Source organism: Stegodyphus dumicola, chromosome 6 (assembly GCF_044657685.1).
Source record: "Stegodyphus dumicola isolate Sdum_Otavi_A_Nest chromosome 6, ASM4465768v1".
Lineage (NCBI taxonomy): Eukaryota > Metazoa > Arthropoda > Arachnida > Araneae > Eresidae > Stegodyphus > Stegodyphus dumicola.
The window spans coordinates 79,638,551-79,663,538 of record NC_140773.1 but is presented as its reverse complement, the minus strand read 5'-3'; the positions used below and the strand labels follow the sequence as shown (position 1 = coordinate 79,663,538).

At 34.3% G+C, this 24,988-nt stretch overlaps 1 protein-coding gene across 2 annotated transcripts in view; it reads right to left on the bottom strand.

Moving 5' to 3' along the window:
- Positions 1-24,988, bottom strand: part of LOC118192260 (macrophage mannose receptor 1-like) — a 111,900-nt gene that overhangs the window by 60,141 nt on the left and 26,771 nt on the right. For both annotated transcript variants that reach the window (XM_085818571.1, XM_085818572.1), the window contains exons 7-9: positions 15,103-15,314; positions 7,271-7,386; positions 962-1,023 (exon numbers count right to left, since the gene is read on the bottom strand). In XM_085818571.1, coding sequence (XP_085674697.1) covers positions 962-1,023; positions 7,271-7,386; positions 15,103-15,314 — 390 coding nt within the window. The remainder of the gene's footprint in view (positions 1-961; positions 1,024-7,270; positions 7,387-15,102; positions 15,315-24,988) is intronic.

The window sequence follows — 24,988 nt, the reverse complement described above, 5'->3', positions numbered from 1 at the left end:
GATGACGAAGAGTCAGTTCATTGATGTGCAACAAGCATACAAACCAGTGCAGTTTATGACGGATAAAGATCTCAAAATAGATGCACTTCTAGTTGACCCCAATCTTAGTCTAATCTATCAATGACTGATAAAGCAGGATTGATAAAACACGACGAACAACCAATTAATTAACAAAAAAGTCGTTCAAAGATCGTGGAAGTCACGTGATTGTTTATACCAAACTAGAACCAATAGTCCGATTAGAGCTTGTTCTGGCATCTAGTACCATATGTTTGCATTAAATTTGATATTTTGGTTTACGAAGAAATTTCTCGGGCTAATAATGGCGTTTTTGACAAAGCAATTCATGAGAAAAGCATAAAAACCGTTAAAAAGTCATAAAAATATTCACTTGAGGTCTACAACCGCAAGATGTCAGTATTTTGGCTGAAATTTGAACACAATTTATTCTAGTTCATTTGAAACCATATAATGATTCAGTCATTATGAATTTCAAAAAGAGAGTGTTTTCGCCCTACCCTAATATACGTTGTTTCGAATGGTTCAGTACTGTAATTTAGAAGATGAACGAGATATTTTAAGCAATACCTTTGTATTAATAAGCCGATGTATTGATTATTTGTATACCTCGAATTAATAAGAATTTCTTATTTAATGTGCACTTAATTTTATTTCAAAAGCTGGAAATAATAGCCCTCTATTTCAATTTTTAAAAATTCATTAATAATTATATTGGAACATTCTTTTGCATTGTAGCTTGATGAGGTTTAACAGGAGATCAAAGATATTGATTATTGACGATAAAATTTTCATACATTTTGTAAAATTATGATCACTACCAGTTTTGTATAACTAATATTTGTGAAAGTATTTAGTAATTGTTTTGATACAAATTTGTTGTTAGCATTGTAGTAGAAATCTTATTGTAATAAAACAGCAATATAAATGAAACAAAACTCACTGTCATCTTCTTTTCCTCTCTGAATGCCGATCCAAAGCCCTCTAAAATGTGCTCTTGCCCCTCTATTAAATAAAAGTATATGCTTGATTAGAAGTGCAATAAAGAATTTTAAGTCGCATTAATAAAAATTCTGAATAAAAGTAAAGAGAATTGTTCAATAATTCTGAATTATTATCTCATATTTTTTCATTTCTTGCCAGACGCAAAAAATATTCAATGAAATTGAGTTAAAAAATATTCATTGAAATTGAGTTAAAAATATTCATTGAAATTGAGTTAAAAAATATCGCATTTACAGCAGTTTCTCTTCAAGGTGGCTCGGCAAAACCAAAATTATTCTAATAGGATACCCATTTCCTTACATGGACTTTAATGTACGGAAAAAGAAATCCTCACTGAGAATATCTTGAAGAAGTATTTTATATTTATATAAATAACTATTCCTAATATTTAATAACTGAGATAATAAACAACCAGGGATGCTTTATATATATAAAGTTCCTAAAAGACTTATTGAGTTAAAAACCATACAGTAACATATCCAACAAAATATTAAGGAGAAACAACACGATGGAAAATATCACTGGGCACATCGTAGTAAAAAAAAACAAAAACAAATAAAAACATTAAAATTCTAAAACAGTGAGATAAAAGCATCGTGGCAAGAAATAAAGTGGCAATAAAACTTCGCAATATTAAATAATATTAAATAATATTCATGCAATATTAAATAATATTGCATGATATCATAGCTATGATATATAAAATGAATAGCTATGATATTCATTTTCAGATTTTAAGTTCAACTCTATGTTTCCAGTCAGAAAATGTAATCATTTGGGAGCACGAGAAGAATTTTTACCCATACATATATTACTCCAAAAGTAGTAATATATGTATACTTTTCACTCAAATCTGTTGCCATTAGAAAAAAATCTAAGATATAAATATAATCTTTTAAGATATATTCCTTTTAAGATATAAATATAATTTGTCTGCTCTCAATGAATAAACTAATATATTAAAAAGCATCAGAGAGTAGTTCTTATAGAAATATTATTTTTTTTTTTACTTTTGAATCTGATAGAGTTAAACAAAAATGCATTTACATCATGATATAGCTAATTAAAATATTAAATAGTTTTTAAGTTATATGTATTTCACTTTTCAAATATAGAGAATATACACTTCTGGGCTTTAAAACTGCAACACCAGGAAGGAATGATCCTGTAGAGATATTAGGTTATTTTGGAAGTAGAAGTTATCAAAAATGAGCAGTGCCCTCGCCAGGACTCGAACCACGGACTTCTCGTATACGCTAAAGATGTGCTGACTACTACATTATGAAGGCGTGCTAAGACGGCTGGAGAAATACCTTATATACTCCCCATTTTAAAGGGCGACTGTGTTTTTTTTTTTTTTTTTTTTTTTTTAGCGGAATCGCCAAATCCTGGTGGAGAACCATCATCCACCACCTTTTAGTTTCGGTGCCACTGTAGAGACGTTAGATTATTTTGGATGCAAAAGTCATGAAAAATGAGCAATGCCCTCGCCGGAACTCGAACCACCGACCTCTCAAATATGGGCCGAGCGTGCTGAACACTACACTACGAAGGCGGAAGAAATACCTTATACTATGAGGAACGTCAAAATCCCATGAAAGGAAGAAGTTGGGATATGCAAATGATTAGTATTTCAGCGCATTTAGACGACGCAGGAGGGAGAAAAGTCATCTGAAGCACTGCATAAAAGAAAAGTTGTTCAGTGGATTTCTCATTAGGAAAGCGCTTTGTAAGGTTGGAGTTTACTCATAACATCGTGTTATACCTCGAATAAGAGCAGGAAATGTTTACCAGTAAGTGTTGGAATTCGAAAGAGGCAGGATCGTTGCCTATCAAGAGTGTGGATTATCGTTCTGTGATGTCGCCCGTCACACTGGTTGACATCCAAACAATATCCTGTGAATATGGAATCAGTGGATTGCTGAGGGTCATACTGAATAGCATGCAGAATCTCAATGTCCTCGCATAAATAACGCGCGAGAGGACAGACATATTGTGAGATCAGCCCTGCAAAACCGTATGACTACATCACGGACCATTAATCAGGAAATGGGCATGGTTGCAGCACGCTCAGCATCAGCTCTAGCGTCCTGGCGTCTAGGTGAGCCATACGACAAAGCTGGATACAGGAAGGACACAATATTGTCTTTTAGCCGAATTCTTGATCTGCGTGCAATATTCTGATGGCCGTATATGTATTTGGAGGCTAAGATAATGCAAGGCAACATGTTGCACGTCGTGTTCTGACCTTCCTTGATGCACAGGGTGTTCGATTGCTGCCCTGGTCTGCAAGGTCTCCAGATCTGTCACCCATTGATAACTTCTGGTCATGGGTTGCTGAGAGACTGGCCCGCCATCTCTCTCCAGCTAATACGGTTGATGGAGAGGGGCTTTGACTTGAAGCAGCATGGCATGAGTTTCTGACTTCTGTCATCGAAGCCCAGTTTGACTCCATGGCTAACTGGGTAAGGGCCGTTTTAGCTGCCAGGGAGGGCAGCTGTTTCTACTAATTTCGCACCCCTCTAAACCTCCAAACTGCTTATAAATTTAATCATTTTGTTTTCATTTATACCACATTGTGTACGTGCAATAAATATCTTTTTTTTTGTATTTGTTTTCCTTCATGGTGCTGCAATTATAAAGGCCGGCAGTGTATATAACGTTCCCATGTTAGTCTAAATGTATATTCATCTGGAACACTATAAAATATTTCGCTATTTCATCTGGGCTATTTCTATTGAGAATCTGTGCTGATAAGCCACATTAAATTTTAAACAGTCCTTTTCTGCGAATGTTAAAATATGAACCCTTTCAGGCATTTTGTTTTTCAGTTTTATTGTTTTTAATTAACTAATGAGTTTTAATTGAAAAGTCAAGAAGAAAATTACTTCAGCATTGAAAAATATAAAAATACGTATACCTATAATTACTTAGAGCAAGAGTTAATAGATTTTCAAGCTAGTATAGTTACCTATTCATTGAGAGTTACTATCTAATTGCATCTGCAAATTCTTATGAAAAAATACAATGTAAAACAGAAAAAAGGAAGGATGAATTAAAACGGATTTTAGAGGTCATTAGGCATTTTATGGTATGCACACGGCCCTCACCGGCCCTTGACCTTCGTTGCTTCCGACTGCTAGCCCGACGTGCTTTCCAGTTACCTTACGAAGGTAGCTGGAGTGAGGAAAACCTCACAGGGTTACTTGTATTAAAACATTTGATTAATTGTCAAATTATAAAGTAACCTTCTTTCGCTATTGTTAGTCTCGTACTCATTCAATGAAGATCATGTTTTGTTTTGCTTCAGTATATTCATGTTCTTAACATGCAATTTCGTTAAAATTTTGATATAGATAGATTTTGCATGTTGATTCCTTTTCCGACCTGATCAGTGCAATAATTAGCGGCGCTGACTGCGCATCACGAAGACTTGGATGTTTCTAAAATATAATGTCTATGGGTTACGGGCCACTCAAAACTCTGAAGAGCCAAAAGTCCTGTCAAGGGATTCGGTAATTATGGGGTAGAAAGTTGACAGCATTCAAGTCTTCTCCACAGGGTGTGCTCTATCAAAATTTGGTCGGAGCTCTTGATGGAGGTTATACATCGATGAAGGTCTGATGCGTCACTCCACTGTTCTCTGAAAAAACATGTCATGATGGCTATCTTGTATTTCAAAATTACATCTAGAAGTGTAAAGGTAAATTTTTCACAAAATATATTAAAATGATTTGCTCGCTTTGAAATCCTTGAGTTTGTTAATCAAAATTCGTTAAAGTTTTACAAAATATGAAATTGATAATAAAACAAATTCCAAATTTCAAATTTGGGTTTCCACATGCCCATATTCGCAGTAGGATCACGTCATTCAAAATTCGATGGCTCTAAGTACCGTTGTTTTATCACAATGCGAGAAAACGAAAACAATAGTCCTTCAGGAACAAAGACACTTTGAACAAAAAAAAAAAAAAAAAAAAAAAAAAAAAAAAAAAAAAAACTGAAAGGTTTTAGATTTTAAATTACGTCCAAAAGGGCGTTTTTTTAACATTTTGTCTGTTACCTTTATTTATTACTAGCGACCCGCTCCGGCTTCGAACGGGTATAAAATATATAGCCTATGTCACTCACTGAAAAAATTATTAAAATCGATCCAGTAGTTTTGATTTATTCATTACTGCCCGTGGCCCGCACGCGTCAAATTTGGAGTAAAACAATTCCCCTTTCCCTATACCATGAAGATCTCCTGCTATCTTTGGAATATCTAAATTCATACACTACATTTTTACTTATTTACTTTTTACATTTTTACCTATTTATTTTATTTTTACAACAATTAATATATTACAGAATGTCTTTATATACAACGTTCACAGCTTTCTTGTCATTAGTGAATGCGTAGTACAATGGTTGCCTAACTGATACGTTGTCGCGCTGAAAAGCACGTTTTTATTAAGTATATTGTTATTTTCCTCGCTAGAGAGCTCCGATAATAAACGCGTCCGATCGCTGCTAAATTCAAAGTGCTATAGGGAGAACCGCGGCCTCCGACGCGCTATTTATAGGCACGCTCCCTCCGCTCCGGCCGGCCGGTATCGCCGCAAACGCTACGTCTCGCAATTTTTAAATCTGAAGACCTTTTCAATGTGTACAATACTTAGTACATTATTTTGATAAATCTCGTAGGGTTCAGCCTGCGTTTGCAATGCAAGCGGAAAAAATGTAATTATTTACGACATCACATTAGAAACCTCAAAAATAACAGTATTTCTCTACTATTTAATGGACGTTATTATACATATAAACCTTCCTCTTCAATCACTCTATCAAAAAAAAAAAAAAAAAACCCGCATCAAAATCCGTTGAGTAGTTTTAAATATTTAAGCATACATAGGGATATAGGGACAGAGAAAGCGAGTTTGTTTTATACTATGTAGTGAAATATCACATTCTTCGCACTTAAACCATAAAATTCAGTGCAAGAGCAATATCGCAAAATAGTTTTAAATTGAGCATATCTTAAGAATTTCCGATACAGAGTCTCGCGCTGGAGATAAAAATGTTTTTTTCTGTACAACGTTGCCATGACTTGCTTTGAAATCCTTCAGTTTGTTAATCAAAAATTCGTTAAAGTTTTACAAAACATGAAATCGGTAATAAAACAAATTACAAATTTCTAATTTGGGGTTCCACATGCCCATATTCGCAGTAGGATTACGTCATTCAAAATTCGGTGGCTCTATGTACCGTTGTTTTATCACAATGCGAGAAATATACATACATTTATGTAGATTTTTCATTATTTAATTTCTTCAAACATAATGCAGGACTCTAACATTTGGTGGCAACAGTTTGAAAAGTGAAACTGACATTTATAGTGAACCAACGCAAAATCGCAAAACGAAAACAATAGTCCTTCAGGGATGTTCGAACTTTTCATAGTATAGGGGGCGCTGTTGCGCCAAAAGAATTCTTCTGTGTGTCTACATTATGTAACTGTGGGTTCGCCGTTGCGATGTCTCTGTTTTACTGTGATATATTTTGGTGTTTTCATTAAATATACATGAAAGATATCGTCATGTATTTTTGTATACCAAATCAAGATCAAATTTAGACTGATGCAAACTCGTCGAAACAAAAATAGCGTTCGAACAAGAATCGTCAAGTGTTATACTCGCATTTTCGAACTACGCATTCGTAATCGTTAATCGCTTCGTAATAAGGGACAAAGACCCTTTGGACTGAAAAAAAGGAAAAAAATCAAACGCGTATACGTAACGATTTATTAGAATTAAAAATTTTGGCCGATCTGAAGAACCTTTCATCTAATATTTCGCGTTTCAATAATCTGATAGACAGTTTAAAGGGCACTGAAGTCAAACAGTTGCTTTACGGCAAAACAGTTATGATTTACAGATAATTTTGAGGAATTAACTCATTCACAGTTTACCAAAAATTTTCATTTCATTGCTGTTTACCAAACATTCGTATTAAACAGGCAGTTTTTTCTCACTGTGAACTCTGAAAGAAAAAGCTGAATATATTAAGGAAATACGTTGTTTCAAAACAATTTAATAATTGCTAAAATGTCTGTTGGGAAGCTGATAGCATTTGATTGTGAAGAAAAATTCAGTAATATATCATGATTCAAATGGTGAAACATTTGAATATTTTTAGGTGTTTATACATAACTCAAACCGTAAAAAATAATAGATATAAAATAACTAAAATAAAGTAAATTTCTTACCCTACGCCCGTGTCTTCTTCTTTTTCGGTTTGATAACTAGCTAAGTCTCCTCCGAAAGCTTGGCAGTAGGTCCTAGCTTGAAACCAATTTAAACGTTCTGTTTCATATGTAGTTTCCTAAAATGTATTTCTAAAATAAGTCAGCAGTTACTTACTCTTCTCTCCGTACTTTCTAATAATTAATTTAAGATTTCCCTACCTTTGTTTGGAATTCCATTGTCCCTTGAATATGAAATATCCATTGAAATCGAAACACTTGGATCGAACACCTAAAATCTTCACAAAGCCTTAATTCCTTACGCCGATGCACCATCTAATATTTTTTTGTGCATCTCCAAATCAGATAATGGTGGTTCAGTGAGTTCACTAATTTTAACACTTTTACATTTTTAACAATATTTTAATTACTATACACAAAGCGTATTCTTAGGCCGCCGCCTTCGACATGGACAAACTTTATTCTCTCACAACTAAGCGAGCAACAGCGCCCTCTAGCCTTTTTCTTCAAATTACACAACATACTTATATTGCGATTCTGAGAACAGTGAAGTGATAGATAAAGACTTTCCAAGATTGTTCAGAACGTCAAGTTTGTAAATATCATAGTTTTCTAAAAAATATAAAAGAAATTTAGAAAAATTAAGATAGAGAAGGAAGAGGTTTCCCATTCTTAAGCTCAAAGATTTTCAACGATGACAAAGTTTATAACTTTTGCGGTATTGAACTAACTTTGACTGTTAGTCCTCAACACACTACCATTGTCCATAAAAGTATAACTAATGCTCAACGAGTTATCTCATGGTACTTCTCAGACGTAGGATTAGACTCAAAATCTAACGTAAATATTATTAACTACAAAGTGTGGGGAATAGAACTTAAAATTAAAACAAGTTAAACTATACAATTTCTCGTCATTTGACAAAATACTGCTTTCGAGATAATACGAAAGAAAATTATCACGTAATATATGGTCACTTTACTTAACATGTTCCGCCAAACCAAGTTAATGGCATTATAGAGTTAGGAAGTCATCCTAGTCGTTGCTAGCAATCTGACGGTTAGGCCGCCTTTCTACATTTTACATTAATCTTTAGTGTCTTGGATATAATTATTTTCATTCACTTGCTTCATTATCTCTAAGATGCCCTTGTTGCAGTAATAGTCTGTGAACAGTCTATTCGCAGGATATGTGATGTAGTCGGAAGGAAAGAACTGCTGTCGAAGGTGCTGAGTCAGAGGGCAGGAGAGCAGGTAATGAAGTGCGTCCGCGTCTTCCCCGCGAAAACCGCAAGAATAGTTGACGTCCCGTCTGAGGAATCGCCTGTAATACGCTGGGAATATCCCGTGGTTGGCACAGGCCTGGAGGAAGAGTCGGTTGCATTTGAGCCTTTTGAGAGTAGGTATTGGGAAGATGTTGTAAGTAAATCTTTCTGTCTCTTCTTCCTGCCATCGTGATGACCATGTTTCTTGGAATGTTGTCTTGAGGAGCCTTTCTGAGACTTCCGCGGAAAGCGGAACTTCCTTGTCAATTTCTGGTTTGAGAACTGCGGTCTTAGCTAGTTCATCAGCTCGTTCGTTGCCTTTCTGCCCGGAGTGTCATTTTCTCCAGATTATTGGATTTATTTATTGACGTAATATCCGATACAAGGGAAAAACTTTATTGGGAAAGTGGGTATTGGTATTTGCATATGTTAACCATGGAATATATTCAAAATGTCCACCGCACAGACCGAGGTATGCTTGCGCGCATATGTTGTATGCCTCGTCTATGTGTCTTGAAATGGCTGACTGCATATGTTGCAGCAGTGTGGTGTCCACCAAATTACAGCAGCATGAAGACGAGCAACTAAGTAACTTACTGTAGTAAGTAGGTAGACGTTCGAGGCAGCCATGAGACCTGACCCCCATGTCGAATCCAGCGGCCTAGGTATTCCATTTCCAGCCAGTTACGTACAAAATGCTAAAATGCGTTGGAGGCCCAATCATGCTGGAACCATAGGTTATGTATTGCGGGTAGGGGTATGTCTTTTAGGAAATCGATTAATAACCTCAGTGAGAAATCACAAGCACGAATGTTCCGCGAGCCAATCAGGCAGCAGATATTCTCCAGTATATGACTGCCTAATATGCCGTCTCACATATTTACAGATCAGCAGACCTGATATCTCTGCGGGCGGATTGCATGAAGATTCTACTCTGACCGCATATGTCTGTTGTAACTGTTGAAGACCCATTCGCGTGGGAAGCATGCTTGATCCATCAACAAGTTATATGCTTTCTTTTTTTCACGTGGGTTTCGTCATCTTGAGATTGTATGTGTTTCGGAGCCGCAAACGGATATTTTTCGCTCCCATTTTTGCACGTGGTGTAACCGCGATTTTGGGATTGCATGAGTTTCGGTAAGCACTTTTTTGCAATTTTTAAGTTCCATTTGTGTTTGATATATTTGAATATAGTGCTTTGCTTATCTGATTTCATGCATTTTAGTTGAAAATATTTTGTTTTCGTTTCATTTCAGTGTGAAATTTTCTGCTGTTTTGTGCGTGCTTTATAATTGTTTAGTTAATTTAGTTTGATTTTCTGATTGTTTATCATGCATTCATCCATTAATCGTTTCACTAAATTACGCCTGAAACTACAAAATTCCTGAATCATCTTGACCTTTTACTTAAGTGCAAATGTAAAATATTGATCCCCAATTTCATTAAAATCAAATCTAATCAAAAACCTTCCAGTCGCATTTCAAGAATTCTGTTAAACTGCAAGCTAGCTTTACTTCGGTCCATCATAAGGGATACACGTCAATAGTTATCCAAAATTAAACATGAGCTCTATAAGCTTCTTCTGGAACTCGCTACTTCATATCCAAAATTCACTGCTCTTGAACAAAAGTCTTGGTCTAGAACGGAGAATGCAGTTAATCGTCATAAAAACACGCTTGCAGTTAAATTCAAAAAACTTCTTTTACAGTCTTCCAGTTCACGTAGTTCAAAAAAATCTTCCCAATGTAAACATTAAGCCAATAGTTAATATTTCTAATGTTAGTTTATCAGAAGAACAAGAGAGAATTCTAAAATATAATTTTAACTTCTCACAAACCTCTAAACCCTCGATTCCAAAGATTTTGGCTCCTACCGAAAAAGCTTTCAAGTTTAGTAAAGTTTCAGATTCATAGAAAAGAAATGATTAGGCATCTTATCGCTCATAATGTGAAATTCAATAACAAACCTTTGAAACCAAATCTAACAGCGAGAGAAAGAGCTACAATGCGGAAAATTCATTCTAACCCGGATATTATCATTTCAAAGGCCGACAAAGGTGGCCAGATAGCCGTCATGGATAAGAACACTTACGTCGATGGTGTTACTGAACTCTTAAACGAAGGCCTATACAATCCGATCCCTAAAGATCCTTCACCTTCGTACCTGTCAAAAATAAAAACTACGATTAAATCTTCACAAATCCTTTCAAGCAACTTAAAACATTCGCTTATCCCATTTGTTGCGAATTGTGTCAGATTATATGCTCTTCCCAAAATTCACGAAAGTGGTATTTCTTTCCACCCTATTGTATCAAATTTAGGTACTGCCTCGTATCCCTCAGCTAAATATTTGGTTTCTAGATTTTCAACTCTATTAGACTATAACATTTACACCATAAAAATTCAAGAGCGTTTGTAAAAAAAGTTAAAAACATTTCTCCTAGAAATTTACTCATAGTTTCTTTTGATGTAAAAGCATTATTCACCAATGTTCCACTGGAGGGTGCACTAAAATGTCTAGAAATCAGACTTCGCGAATTTCATTTCTCTTGCATCGAAAATGATGAGCTAATTTCTCTCACTCAACTCTGTTTGAAACAAACGCATTTTGTATTCCAAAATAAATATTACAAGCAAACTGAAGGATTAGCCATGGGAAGCCCCCTCAGTCCCATCCTGGCTATCTACATGCATTATTATGAATCAAAATTGTTTTAAACTTTAAACTTCCAGGTATCGTTCCGCTACGTAGACGATAGTGGTGATAAAGGTGTAAACGATAAAGGTGATTTAAATAAAGTTCTTTCAACAATCAATTCCATTGATCCTGCTATTCAGTTTACATTTGAACTTGAGACTTGGAATTCTCTTCCGTTTCTGGTCGCACGTAACACATCCATTCTGGTCATACGTAACACATCCAACTTCAGTACTACTGTTTGCCGTCATCGGTTTGCCTTCCACCACACTTCAAATCATGTCATCCAACTAAACAAAAGTTAGCTTCATTTTATTCCTTTTTTTTCCGTGCTCTTCAAATTGGCACCTCTAAACTATTTCTTGATGAAAAACTAAATTATTTAAAAGCAACAGGGGATTTTCACCCAACATTGTTAATCAAGAAGTTACAAAATTCTCATCTCAACACACCAAAAGGCACACTCTTGTTTTAGGAGATTATAAAAATTCTGTTGCCATTCCCTTCTTTCCATCAATTACCTATAAAGTTGCACGTATTTTTCAGAAATTTCACTTTCGGTTCGTTTATTCTCCCATCAATAAAATTACGAGTTCCATCCTCAAGGACCACATTCCGAATATGAATTCCTGGGGTATTTACAGGATTCCTTGCCAGTGTGGTTTAATTTAAATTGGCCAAACTAAGACAGCCTTAAAATTTCGTGTTAAGGAACATGAGGCATATGTTACAAAAAAGGAAACACAGGAGTCTTCTGTTGCCCAACATTGTTGGTCCGAAAATCACACTTTTAATTTTTCTGCTGCCAAAATTATTTAAAAAATATCTTCCATTGGTGAACTGGATTTTCTAGAGGCATTTCATATTCAAAAAAATCTTTCTGTTCTAGTTAACGACCCTAATTCCAATTCATCTTTGCCTTCAGCCTTTAAAGAAATTATTTTTTAGGTCTGGTTTCATCAACAGATGGTGCCAGTAGCTTATCTCCTGTCGAGGCTTTCTTGTCTTATCTTATGATTACATCTTATCTTGTTCATTTGCGCTTTTGCAGCTGTGGATGATGGTTCGGTAAAACCATCGGAACTAGTCCTGTGAAAGTTTGAAAATATAAACGCTGATTTTTGTTGTTTGAATTCTAAATTAATAACGTATATTCAATGAAAGCATTATCGGCTCCCTGTTATTGCAACAGCAATTTGCAAAAGTCAGCGCGCCGCTGAATGTCATCTGGATGTAGACCTTGGAACGTTGTATAGCGAAATGGGTACAGTCCCACTTACTGTAACAACTTGTGAACAGTACTGCCACGCGCATTCTCCTCCCTGGCCTAGTGTGCGTGTTTTCACCTAGGGAGATTCTTCAATACTCAGAAATATTTCATCTTCCTGTGCTGACGTAAGTGCGCTGCGTGTTCTTTCACCAACATCGTGGAGACTATATGTCAGGTGAACGCTTCCAGCATTTCTCAATCTGTTGTCCAGCCTGTGTATGACTTTGACATCTGAAGGACGGCGTGAAGTATATAATCTGGCATACTTTCTAGCATTTCTTAAAGCATTACCCTTACATTGACCGAAGATGAAGAATATGTTGCAATATTCACAAACGGAATACATTATCACCATGCAAAGATTACCGTTATTGCAGACTTATTCTGGGTCTCTACAGCCTAAGCATTACTTCTTAGAACAATTACAAAATTCCTTTGAAGCCTTAGAATGAATGGTACATGAAATAAGTCCTTCGTAGGAGCTCCTGAATGGTGAAAAGAAGAGAATTAAGTTCTAACTGTTTTCATTATTATCTCCGTGCTTCTAAACGGCCAATGATTCAAAACTTCACAGATTCTTTCAAATGACAAACCGTTTCGACTCCTTACACTCTGAAATCAAACACTTTATTGTAGAAATTCACTCTGATATTCACTTTGCGCAAAATGTTTGGTTCACTGTCAGATGACATAACGCCTGTGCATATCAGAAATCGTTTGATAACATTTGATTGGATAACGCTAATTAGGTTTGTCTTTCACAAATCTCTCATTAGAAACATTTTGAAAAGTACTAACAACAAATCACATCGGAGAGATTTTGTGTGAAACGAAAGCTCAAAAAGCAGCCTAAAAATAGTCAAACGGTGCTTAAATGACAACGGGAAGATAAAATAAGATATGTCCTAAAGATGAAGACCCGATTGTTTTATAGAATGGGATGCCTTATACAAACGACAACATTTTCCTCGTTATTTTCTACTTATGGCCATTCACTCTGCTTTATCAAATACAGTAAATTTAATTACGTTTTTGTTTATTTTATTTGTTTAATACCATGTTTATCTTTTTTCATATTTAATCATTTCTATTGATTATAAACTTGTGCACAGTGTACTGTTGTAAAATTTAGACAAGCAGTTATCTGTTGTCCGATAACACTGATTGCAATGGGGAAAATTATTCCGGTTTACGAACATTTCAGTTAATGAACGACTTTCAGGAATGAATAAAGTTCATGAACCGATGTTTCATTGTAGAAGAAAAAGCATCATATTGTAAATAGGAAAAATGTAGGATTATGATGATCTTTTCAATAGTTTGAAACAAGCATGGCGACAGATACCGCGATGAATTTTAAAAAGATATATAAGTACATACACAGCATTTTTCCCCCAGCATTTCCAGAAAACGTAAGAGATTACGGCGTGTCATGTGATTCAGAAGAGAAAATGTCCACGTCCTGTTTTAGAATTATTAACCTATTAATGTGGAGTTATTAATAATTATTACTTCGAATTATTATTCTTCTAAATAAATAATACAACTACTGTTTTTACAAACAATTTAAAAGCATTGTTGTTCGTGCAAAGTTGAAATATTTGTAAGACTTCCCAAACGTGGAATTCAAATTTAACGTAATTGCGACGCCTTTCAGCAAAAGTGAAGGAAATCAACAGTAGGTACGATTCTTGAATTCAAATTGCACAACTAGTAGTTTGAAACGTTTTGCAAAAATGGTTAAAATTCTTTCCACAGAAATTGTAAATTTTGTACTGCCTGCATGATCTTGTGAGAAAGCAAAACAAGGCTTCTTCATTATAGGTGAGGCTATTTTGTCTATAGCCATGATGCTATTTGTATGTGACACATGGTGATCGCCTACGCTGTTGCATGAAATACTGGGAAAAATTCATGTCTACATGATCAGTACTCTTAAATTTTACTGCGTTTTGTAAAAATAGATTATTAAAACTCTGTGAGACTTTTGTAATAATCTTGTATAAAAATCAAAATATTGAAATTTTTTGTTTTAGACTTATTAAAGAATAATGAATATTCTACTCCCTTACTTGAAATTCTTCACAAATTAATTGCCGACTACTCACCATAACAGCATAATATTATCTCATATCTTTTGATGGTTTGGTGCTCTATATTGTCGTACCAATTCTAAAAGATAGCATTTTGATATGCAAATATTATTTCTCTTAATATGGACTGTATGGTGTTTGCATTGCCTATAACTGCTATTGTAGGTTTCATCTAACATCATTTGATTAATTACCTTTTGTACCGAGGATTGCTCAGATACGTTTACCATACTAACCAGACATTTTTTCCTCTATTTTATAGCCTGTTCGTTGCACAAAGATTTCCCCTGAAAATATTCTCCTATCTTATAGTGGAGGAACTGTTGTTTTGCAATATAAGAATTATTATTATGCTTTAAAAGATACGAAGCACGAGATATATCTGAAAATACTAAAATTAAACGAGAAATATAGTAGAAACTGTTGAATTTAAAAAACAACCCCCTGTTATCTTCTATCATAATAATAACACCTAACTGGAAATAAACGTAATATCACAATGACCACTTACCCAATAACAGTATTCGCCATGCCGCTTCCAGTTATTACCATAAGGGCAACCAAGGGGTTTTAATGCAGTTGTAGTCTGAACAGGAGCTGGAGTAGTAACCTTTACTGCGTCCATTTCGCACAAAAAATTGTGTGTTTCGCTGCAGTTGCTCTTGATCCAAGAATATAGTGTAGGATGAAAAGTTTCTGACAAGAGACCCATGCACTCCATGTCTATATTGAAGTAAGAAGAATCATGTTGGAATAATTTTTTAACAAATGTATTATGATTTGGCAGCATGCAAAACATTTAATCTTCTGTGTCTTAAATTTCAATAATAATCAATAATTCGAAATTTTCTTTAAGCTACATTCCACAAATTTCGCATTAAAAGTAGGCATTAAACTATATTCCACAAATTTCATATTAAAATTAGACATTAAAATATAGTATTGAAATTTAATATTAACTTTTCTTCATAAGCTGAGGATTTGTAGCTCGAAATGTTCTATTTATCAAGCTTGCTTCTTGAACCGAATTTGTGATGCTGGGATTTTTTTTACCTTTCTTTCTCGATAATAGAAGTCAAATACCACAGTAAAGGAGATTATTTCCCCAAATCTCCCAGAATATAGAATTCTTAGATGTGAAATAGTGTACACTATCGAGTATAATAATTTAATCTCATAATAAAATAATTTCCCTTTTGCTTTTAGTAATATTTGTATTTTCAACTGTAAAAATAACTGTAATTTATATTGAAAATGTGATTTATAACTATATATGACATCAAGCGAAGCTTAACTGTAAAATATTAGTTGCAGTTTGTTTAAAAAATATTTTTAAAGTAACATAATTCTTTAAAATATCTTTGATTGTTTGATTGATCTTTGATGTAACTTTGATTGATCCATCTCATTAATATTTTCATGCAATATTTTAGCTATTAAAATTAACTGCTTCTTAATATAAAGGAAATATTTTATTAATTATAATATTTTATTAATCAATTAACGGGTCAGACCTTAAGTTAAAAATTCATTTCGCTAGTAGTAATAATTAATTAGGGTCATATTTCTGAGAGTTAATTTAAATCATTAACTCTGAGATATTTGGATTTGCAAGGCAGCAAGCATAAATAATATTACAGCACTCGAGCACTTATTTGCTAATATAGAAAAGTTCACACAACTAAGTTTAACGATAAGAATTAAGTTGAAGTATTACATACTTAAATAAGCCCTAATGAATATTTTAAAATTAAAAGATGTGAAACTGCGTCCACTGAAAATATAGCGTATTACTACAAATAATTAAAATAAACAAAAGAAAAGGTCTCATAAATTTTAGAAAAGGGCAAGAGATTGCCAGAAAATAAAATGCAAAGAAAAATTAAGCATAAAAGATTAATAATTTATAGAATTTAAATAATTTAATGCAGGAAGTTAAAAAGTAGAGAAATTAAAATAATTTAAAATATAACGTTAAAAAGTAGAAAAAAGAAAAGATAATGGGTTTCATTAAAAGCATAAATTCCTTTTCTGATTTGAACTCGAATATATGAAAATACCTTTTTTATTCCCAATACTACATAAGAGACATAATGTCGATTTTTAGTATGGTTCAGAATCCTTTAGAAATAAATGCATTGTTTTCCAAGCTGAGTTACTGTGCAGTAGTGAATCAATTAAGTGGATATCTAATCATTTTTGTTTACGTTAAAAATTCCTTATTTACACTAATCATCATTTATCCTTATATTTTCTTATGAATAGTTTCTTCAGTAGTAACGTTAAAAAGTAGATAACGTTTCATAATCACTTTTTATGCAATTCTTTAAAATCTTAATAATAAACTTGATGATGTTATTTTCTTCCATTTAGGTGGCCATAGCGGCAGTCTGTTAAATGAAAGGACTGGGTGATTCACAAAGCGAGCTACAAATCTTCAGGTTAACATTACAATGACACTGCTTAATACTCGGTTTCTTCAAGAAACCGAGTTAGAGTAAATAATTCTCAAGTGGAAGGAATTATACAGAAATTTTCTACTGCCTTTATTTATTTTTAGAAATTTATTCTACTGCCTTTCTGACTAAATTATTTTTTCTATATATTCCTCGCAACTCAATAATAATGTTACGAAATATTAAGGCGCGGTAAGGTAGCTTTCCCGCAAAGCAGTTTTAGGGTTGCCAGAAAATGGCAAGGGAAGGCAGGGTTGCCACATTTGGTGACAAAATCGGCAATATGCCATAGATGGATGGAGAAACTTCTGGAACGAATTTTTACCGGTTTAGCCCAGAATGTTCTCGAACACAAGCCAAAAGCTATACAAATCCTGATGGTATGCGGAGAGTTAGTGTGTTTCGTCAGTTAGTTAGACCGTGCAGGGTCTATCGAGTTGATAGTCAGTGAGTGCCGAGTCCCGAGTCAGTCGTCAAGTGCACCGAAAGAGTCTCTTAGTGTATCGCGGTTAGGCATTGTCGAGAGAGTATGTTGAGCTCCGGGAACGACTGAACCGAGGAATCGGGAGCTGTACTATAGTATACCGTCGAGTGCATCGCAAGTTGTAGTGTGGAGAGTCTCGAGAGTACGTGGAGTTCCAAGAACGACCGAGCAGAGTCGGGAGCTGTACTTTGGTGCTTTGTCGTTAAGCTGTCTTCACCGTTATAGCCTGATTGCCTGAAGGCTATATTGCTGATTGTTACAGCCTGTCTGTAGTAGTTCTTCGACGACTGTATAAACGTGATTTTGGAGTTGTCCTATTGGCCAAAAAGTGTGTTTCGATACTTTAATCAAGTGCTGTTGTCGTTATTCACTCCAAATCGCATGAACCCGTAACGTACGAACGTAAAGGAAGAGAAAATTACGTAACAATACACAAATTTTAACCCAAAGGAGTTTTAGCACAGAAGGGCTACTCTCAAAACGGAATTTTGCGTTGAATCACTGTAAAAGGCTGAATCACTTTTCAAATTGTTGCCACCAAACATTATCGCTCTGTGTTATTTTAAAAGAAATTAAAGGATAATGAATGTAGGTATGTTTCTCGCATTGCGAAAAATGACGGTACCTAGAGCCTTCAGATTTTCAATAACGTTATCCTCCCCCCCCGAACACGGGCACCTGGAAGCCCGAATTTTGAATTCTGAATTTGTTTCTTTAAGTATTTAACATTTTATAAAACTTTACCGAACTTTTACCAAATTTATGATTAACAAACTCAATGATTTCAAGGCGAGCAATGACAACACTGTACAGAAAAAAAAAAAAAAAAAAAATCTCCAGCGCGCAAGACTGTCTATCGAAAATTCTAAGATACGCTATTTTTAAATATTTGTGATTTCGCTGTTGAATCGAATTCTATATGGTTTAAGTGAAAACAATATGATATTTAATAAATAAAAGTAACACACAAAACGTTAAAAAGCTCCTTTGGGCGTGTTACAGTTTATGTAGCTGGCCACGAGAGGGCGCAGCGTTTTTTACTTTTAGCTTGTTATATTTTTCTTACTGCATGATTATTGTTTTTTGAGATAGATGTAGTGGCAACCAGAAAAACATGATGAATGTTCTAATGTAAGCATACAATTCTTGTACATAGATGTAAATAAAGCTTCTATGTGATAAAAATGAAAAGGAATTCCAAGCGTTCCTGTGGATATTTATTAAGAAAGGTAAGCAAAATTTCACTTATTGTTGTTGTTAAAATGTAAATAATAAGAATAAGAAAAAAGATCATAAGTTGCAACATGGTGCCAAAATTCCGAGATAACAGTGATCTTTAGATATATTGTGATTTAAGTATTTATTATTGTTCGATTAGTGATTGAATATTGATTATTAAGATGGATAAGTTAAAAGCACTAAAAAAGAAGCGAGGAATGTTAAGAGCATCAGTAACAAGATTGATAGCTAAAATGGAAAAGGAAATAGAATCGGATAATATTAAATTTGATTTATTAGAAGATGATTTATCCATCTTAAATGAAAATGAAAACGATATACTAATATTGAGCTCTGAAATCGAATCTATCCTAACAGATGAAAAAGAGTATGAAACTGAAATACAGGATAGCTTGGAATATAAAAATAAAATTACCTTGTGTAAATCGAAGATCAGCAGAATATTTAGAAATAGAAAATGTGTTAAATTAAATGAGTTGCCATCTAATTCTGCTACTATAGATACGGTAGAGAACATAAATACAAATGGCGCTAAACTTCCGAAACTAACCATAAATAAATTTAAAGGCGAAATATGTGAATTTCAAAGTTTTTGGGCTCAATACGAATCTGCTATACATAATAACTCTGCTTTAAAGGATGTAGACAAATTTAATTACCTCACATTTTTACTAACGGACACAGCTTTAATGTCAATAAAGGGATTACCGTTAGTTGCCGAAAATTATGCTAAGGCAATAAATATTCTGAAAGAAAGGTTTGGTAGAAAGGACATTTTAATAAATGCACATATGAATCGTCTGCTGAATTTAAAGCCAGTTAAAAAAAATGGATGATATTAAAACATTACGTAACTTATACGAAAGCTTAGAAATTGAAATTAGAAGCCTTGATTCCCTTAACGTTACTTCAAATTCTTACAGCTATTTATTATGCCCACTGTTAATGAGGATACTTCCTAGCGAATTGGTTTTAGAGTTTAATCGATCTTTAACCCGTGACACAGAAACCACAGTGACTAACATTTTGGAATTTCTGAAGAAGGAAGTTGAAAGCAGAGAGCGTACGTTTTTCCAAACATCGCCAAACTATTCCGAGTTTAACATTAGAACCGAACAACATAAATATCAATCGCGAGACCTTATTAAAAGTGAGAAATATCATACTGCCTTCAAAAACAAACATTTTGTTCCAGCAGTTGCGTCGTTGAATACGAATACATCAACAGCCGATTGTATATTTTGTGGGAAGATAGAAAATGAATCTTTGAAACATTCTACTTCAAATTGCGCAATTCCAACTGAGGAAAAAAGAAAAAAAATTAAAATTGGCTAACGGATGCTATTTATGCTTTCGTAAGTCTCATACATCTGCCCGTTGCAGCTCGGATATACGCTGTGATTTATGTTCATTAAGGCATAATACTATTTTACATGATAATAAATTTGAAAATAAACGGGAAAATAAAGGTGAGCTTAAAACAGACACAGTGGTGGCATCAATTTCGGAAAGAGATAACAAAAATAGGGTTTATTTACAAACTGCAAATGCAATAGCTTTAGGTCAGAATAGAAGAAAAAATGTAAGACTCATTTTCGATTCTGCCTCTCATAAATCTTTCATCCTGACGGAAGTATCAAAACAATTAAAATTAAGTGTTGTGGGGGAAGAAGAACTTCAGATTTACACCTTCGGCTCTACTGAGCCTACAGTTAAAAGGCTAAAAAAGGTTAAGGTTATTCTTAAAGATATATGTGGACCTGGGAAAATAATAATTGAAGCTCTTGAAACTCCAAAAATTAATCAAGCTGTTATTGGTATGCCAGGAAAGGAAATACTTAATTATTGTAAGGAAAATTCGATAAGACTTGCTGATGCTACAGATATAGGTGTCCATAACTCTCAGATATCAGTATTAATTGGTAATGATTATTACTGGAAAATAGTCACTGGAAAAGTTAAAAGATTATCAAAGGGTCTTGTTGCCTCTGAAACCTTATTTGGTTACACTATAAGCGGAACTGAAGCATTAAGTAATGTTTCTACACTTCATTCCGGAATTACGGTATGTTGTTGAGAATACTTCACATCCACATGATTTGGAAATTAGTGCAGCTCTAAAAAGGCTATGGGATTTAGATGCAATTGGAATACATGACTATTCAGCAAATGAAAATGACACTGAAGTTATGCGTAGATTTGAAGAAACTACTGAATATAAAAACAATCGTTATGAAGTTTCATTACCTTGGAAGGACAATATGAACAAAATGAGTAGTAATTATAACATCGCCTTAAACAGATGGAACAGTTTACTTAGAAGGTTTAAGAAAAATCCTGAAATTTATGACAAGTATTCAAGGGTAATTGAAGATTATCTAAATAAAAGAATAGCTGAAAAGGCTCCGAAGAATTCTGAAGAAAACATCTATTATTTGCCACACCATTGTGTAATCAGAGAGAATCACGATTCTACGAAATTAAGGGTCGTATTTGATGCTTCCTCGCATACTCATGACAGTTTATCTTTAAATGATTGCTTACATTCAGGACCAAATTTAAACCCCGAATTATTAGATTTGCTAATTAAATTTCGTCAACACAAAATAGCATTTGCTGCAGATATCGAAGCTGCTTTTCTACAAATTCTGTTGAAGCCTGAGGACAGAAATGCAGTAAGATTTCTTTTGGACTTCAAAGGAAAAGGAGCAACCGACGATTTTAAGAATGACGCGTGTAATATTCGGAGCAACCTGTAGCCCCTTTTTACTAGCAGCAACTATAAAGCATCACGCAAGAAAGTTGAAAGCACAATATTCGAAGATCTGTCAGCTTCTTGAAGAAATTTTTACGTAGATGATTTGATTCATGGTACAGATGATGAAGAAGAAGCTGCAGAAATTTATGAAGATGTGAAAAGAATTATGATGCTTGCTAGTTTTAATATGAGAAAGTGGAGGAGCAATAACGCCCAATTACATGCGATTTGGAATGCAGCTGAAAATACGAAGTTTAATGGAGACGGAATGAATAGCACTTTGTTAGGATATATTTGGAATCATGAAGCAGATAAACTGAAATTTCGAATCAAAGATGAATTACTCAAGGATCCGGCTCAGGAAATAACAAAACGGAAGATTCTTCAAGTTGCGGGCGAACTATACGATCCTATCGGTTTTATATCTCCCTTTGTTGTTGCAGCTAAAATGATGATGCAAGAATGTTGGCAAAGAGGTTACCAATGGGATGCACCACTTGATCAAGAATTGCAGAATCGATTTAAAACCTGGTATAATGAAATTCCTAAATTAAAAAATGTTGAAATTCCAAGACATTATTTCAACAATCTGTCAAAAGGAAATCTGTGGAATATTCAATTGCACTGTTTTACAGATAGTAGCCAAAAGGGATATGGTGCCGTTGTATATTTGAGATACAATGAAAATGAGTTAACAAAAACATCATTTGTTATGTCCAAAGCAAGAGTTGCTCCCATAAAAAGGGTTACGTTACCTCGACTGGAGCTTTTAGGAGCAGTCATAGGAGCTCGACTCATTACATACATCCTACATTCGTTGAAAAACATGGAAATGAAGATTTATATGTGGACAGATTCAGAAATTGTATTACATTGGGTCAAGGCTGATTCGACAAAATGGAAACAATTTGTACGAAATAGGTGTCTAGAAATCCAAGAGAAAACTGATCCAGATTGGTGGAATTATTGTCCCAGCCAAGAGAATCCTTCGGACTTATTGACGAGAGGACAAAAGGTAGAAACCCTTTCAAAAAATGAACTGTGGTGGTATGGCCCACCTTGGCTTGTCAAAGATAACAACGTTTGGCCCAGATCTTCGAGAAATTTTAAGGAAGATGATAAAATAACAAATTCTGAGAAACGAAAAGGAAAGAAGCAAGAAATTTTAACAGCAAACTGTACTGTTGAAAATATCATTCCTATCGAGAACTTTAATGACATAAAGAAAGTATATAGAATAACATCTTATGTTTTCAGATTTATCAATAATTTGAAAAACCCAAAACTAAGAAGCATTGGACCTGTTAAGGCTGAAGAGATGAATGAAGCAGAGAATTTCTGGATCAAGAAAACTCAGGAAGAAAATTTTAGAGAAGAAATAAGGAAATTAAAGATGAAACAAAGCATACATAGTTCGAAAATATTTACATTAAATCCATTTGTAGACTCAAATGGAATACTCAGAGTAGGAGGAAGGCTTCAAAATGCTGGGTTAAGCTATAATCAAACATACCAAGCAATACTACCTGAGAAGTCTCATTTCACAGATCATATCATTAAAGATTGTCACGAAATGCAAGCACACGCTGGTGTAGCTGAATCTTTAACTCAAATTAGGGAAAAAATTTGGATACTTAAGGGTCGACAGCGTGTAAAGAGTAATAATAACAAGTGTGTGATTTGCTACAGATTTAAAGCTAAGCCACTAAGTCAGGATATCGCTCCTTTACCAATCGAAAGAATAACAGAGGCAAATACCTTCGAAGTTGTAGGACTTGATTTTGCTGGTCCTATGAGTACAAAGGATGAAACTGGGAAAGATTATATTGCTCTGTATACATGCGCTGTAACCAGAGCAGTGCATCTGGAACTTGTGTCTAGCCAAACAGCAAACAATTTTCTTCTATCCTTTAGATGATTTATTTCAAGAAGAGTAGTATGTCGAATAATATATTCAGACAATGCAAAAACCTTCAAAAGAGCAGACAAGGATTTACATTACATGGAATACCATCAAGGACACAGAAGTTCAAAATTATTTTGGTAATAAAGGTATTGAGTGGAAATTCAATGTGGAGAAGGAGGCTTGGTGGGGCGGTTTTTGGGAAAGGCTTATTAGATCTATCAAGTCATGTTTGAAGAAAATACTCATGAAGGCTTCACTTAAATTTGAAGAGTTGGAAACAGTTTTAATTGAAATTGAGGCGATATTGAATTCGCATCCACTGACGTATGTTTATAGTGAAGTTGGAGAACCAGAACCGCTGACGCCAGCTCATTTTCTAGTTGGACGAAGACTGACATCCTTACCATCTGGCAAAATTCTTGAACCTGATTCAACTAAAGAAAATTTAACAAGGCGATATAAATACCGGCTAAGGTTATTAGAAGAGTTTTGGAAAAGATGGAAAAGAGAATACTTACTTGAAATTAGAAACGTAAAACAAATTCAGAGAGGTAATGCCGTAACAGATCTTTTGAAAGGCTCTGTAGTTCTAGTACATGAAGAAAAATTACCAAGATTATTATGGAAGATGGGAGTTGTACAGGAGTGTCATCCAGGACGAGATGGGAAAATAAGAGCTTGCACTGTCCGTTTAGCTAATGGAACTCATCTTTGTCGTCCTGTGCAGTTATTGTACCCATTAGAAATGACTTGAACTCTTTGAACTGAATACAATGAACTTAAATTGCGAACACTGCATGTATGAACATTTAAACTTGTAGAACATTAAAAACATTTAGTGTTTAAGATAACTTCATAATCCAATCCTTTGATGAACCAAGAGTTCATCGAGGGGGAGAATGTTACAGTTTATGTAGCTGGCCACGAGAGGGCGCAGCGTTTTTTACTTTTAGCTTGTTATATTTTTCTTACCACATGATTATTGCGGTTTCTTGAGATAGATGTAGTGGCAACCAGAAAAACATGATGAATGTTCTAATGTAAGCATACAATTCTTGTACATAGATGTAAATAAAGTTTCTGTGTGATAAAAATGAAAAGGAATTCCAAGCGTTCCTGTGGATATTTATTAAGAAAGGTAAGCAAAATTTCACTTATTGATGTTGTTAAAATGTAAATAATAAGAATAAGAAAAAAGATCATAAGTTGCAACAGGGCGTAATATAAAATCTGAAATCTTTCAGTTTTTTTTTCAATTTTACAGTTTTTAACTAAACATGGTAATTTAAATATATATCATGAGAGATCTGGGCTATCTTATTTGGAGTTGTTTTCGTGCAGCTTCGGAGGAGAGTAAAATATATTTTTTCTATTTTTCTATTGTTGTTCAACATTCGTTGTTCTATTGTTCAGAGTTTACTCAGGGAAGAAAAATACTGACTTCCCATTTAAATTCTTTAAACATTAATTTTCCTCCCGTCTCCACCTATTCATTCAAAAGAAAATGGCATTCTGTTCTTTCTGTATAGTTATTTCATACGTTTTATCTGTGAA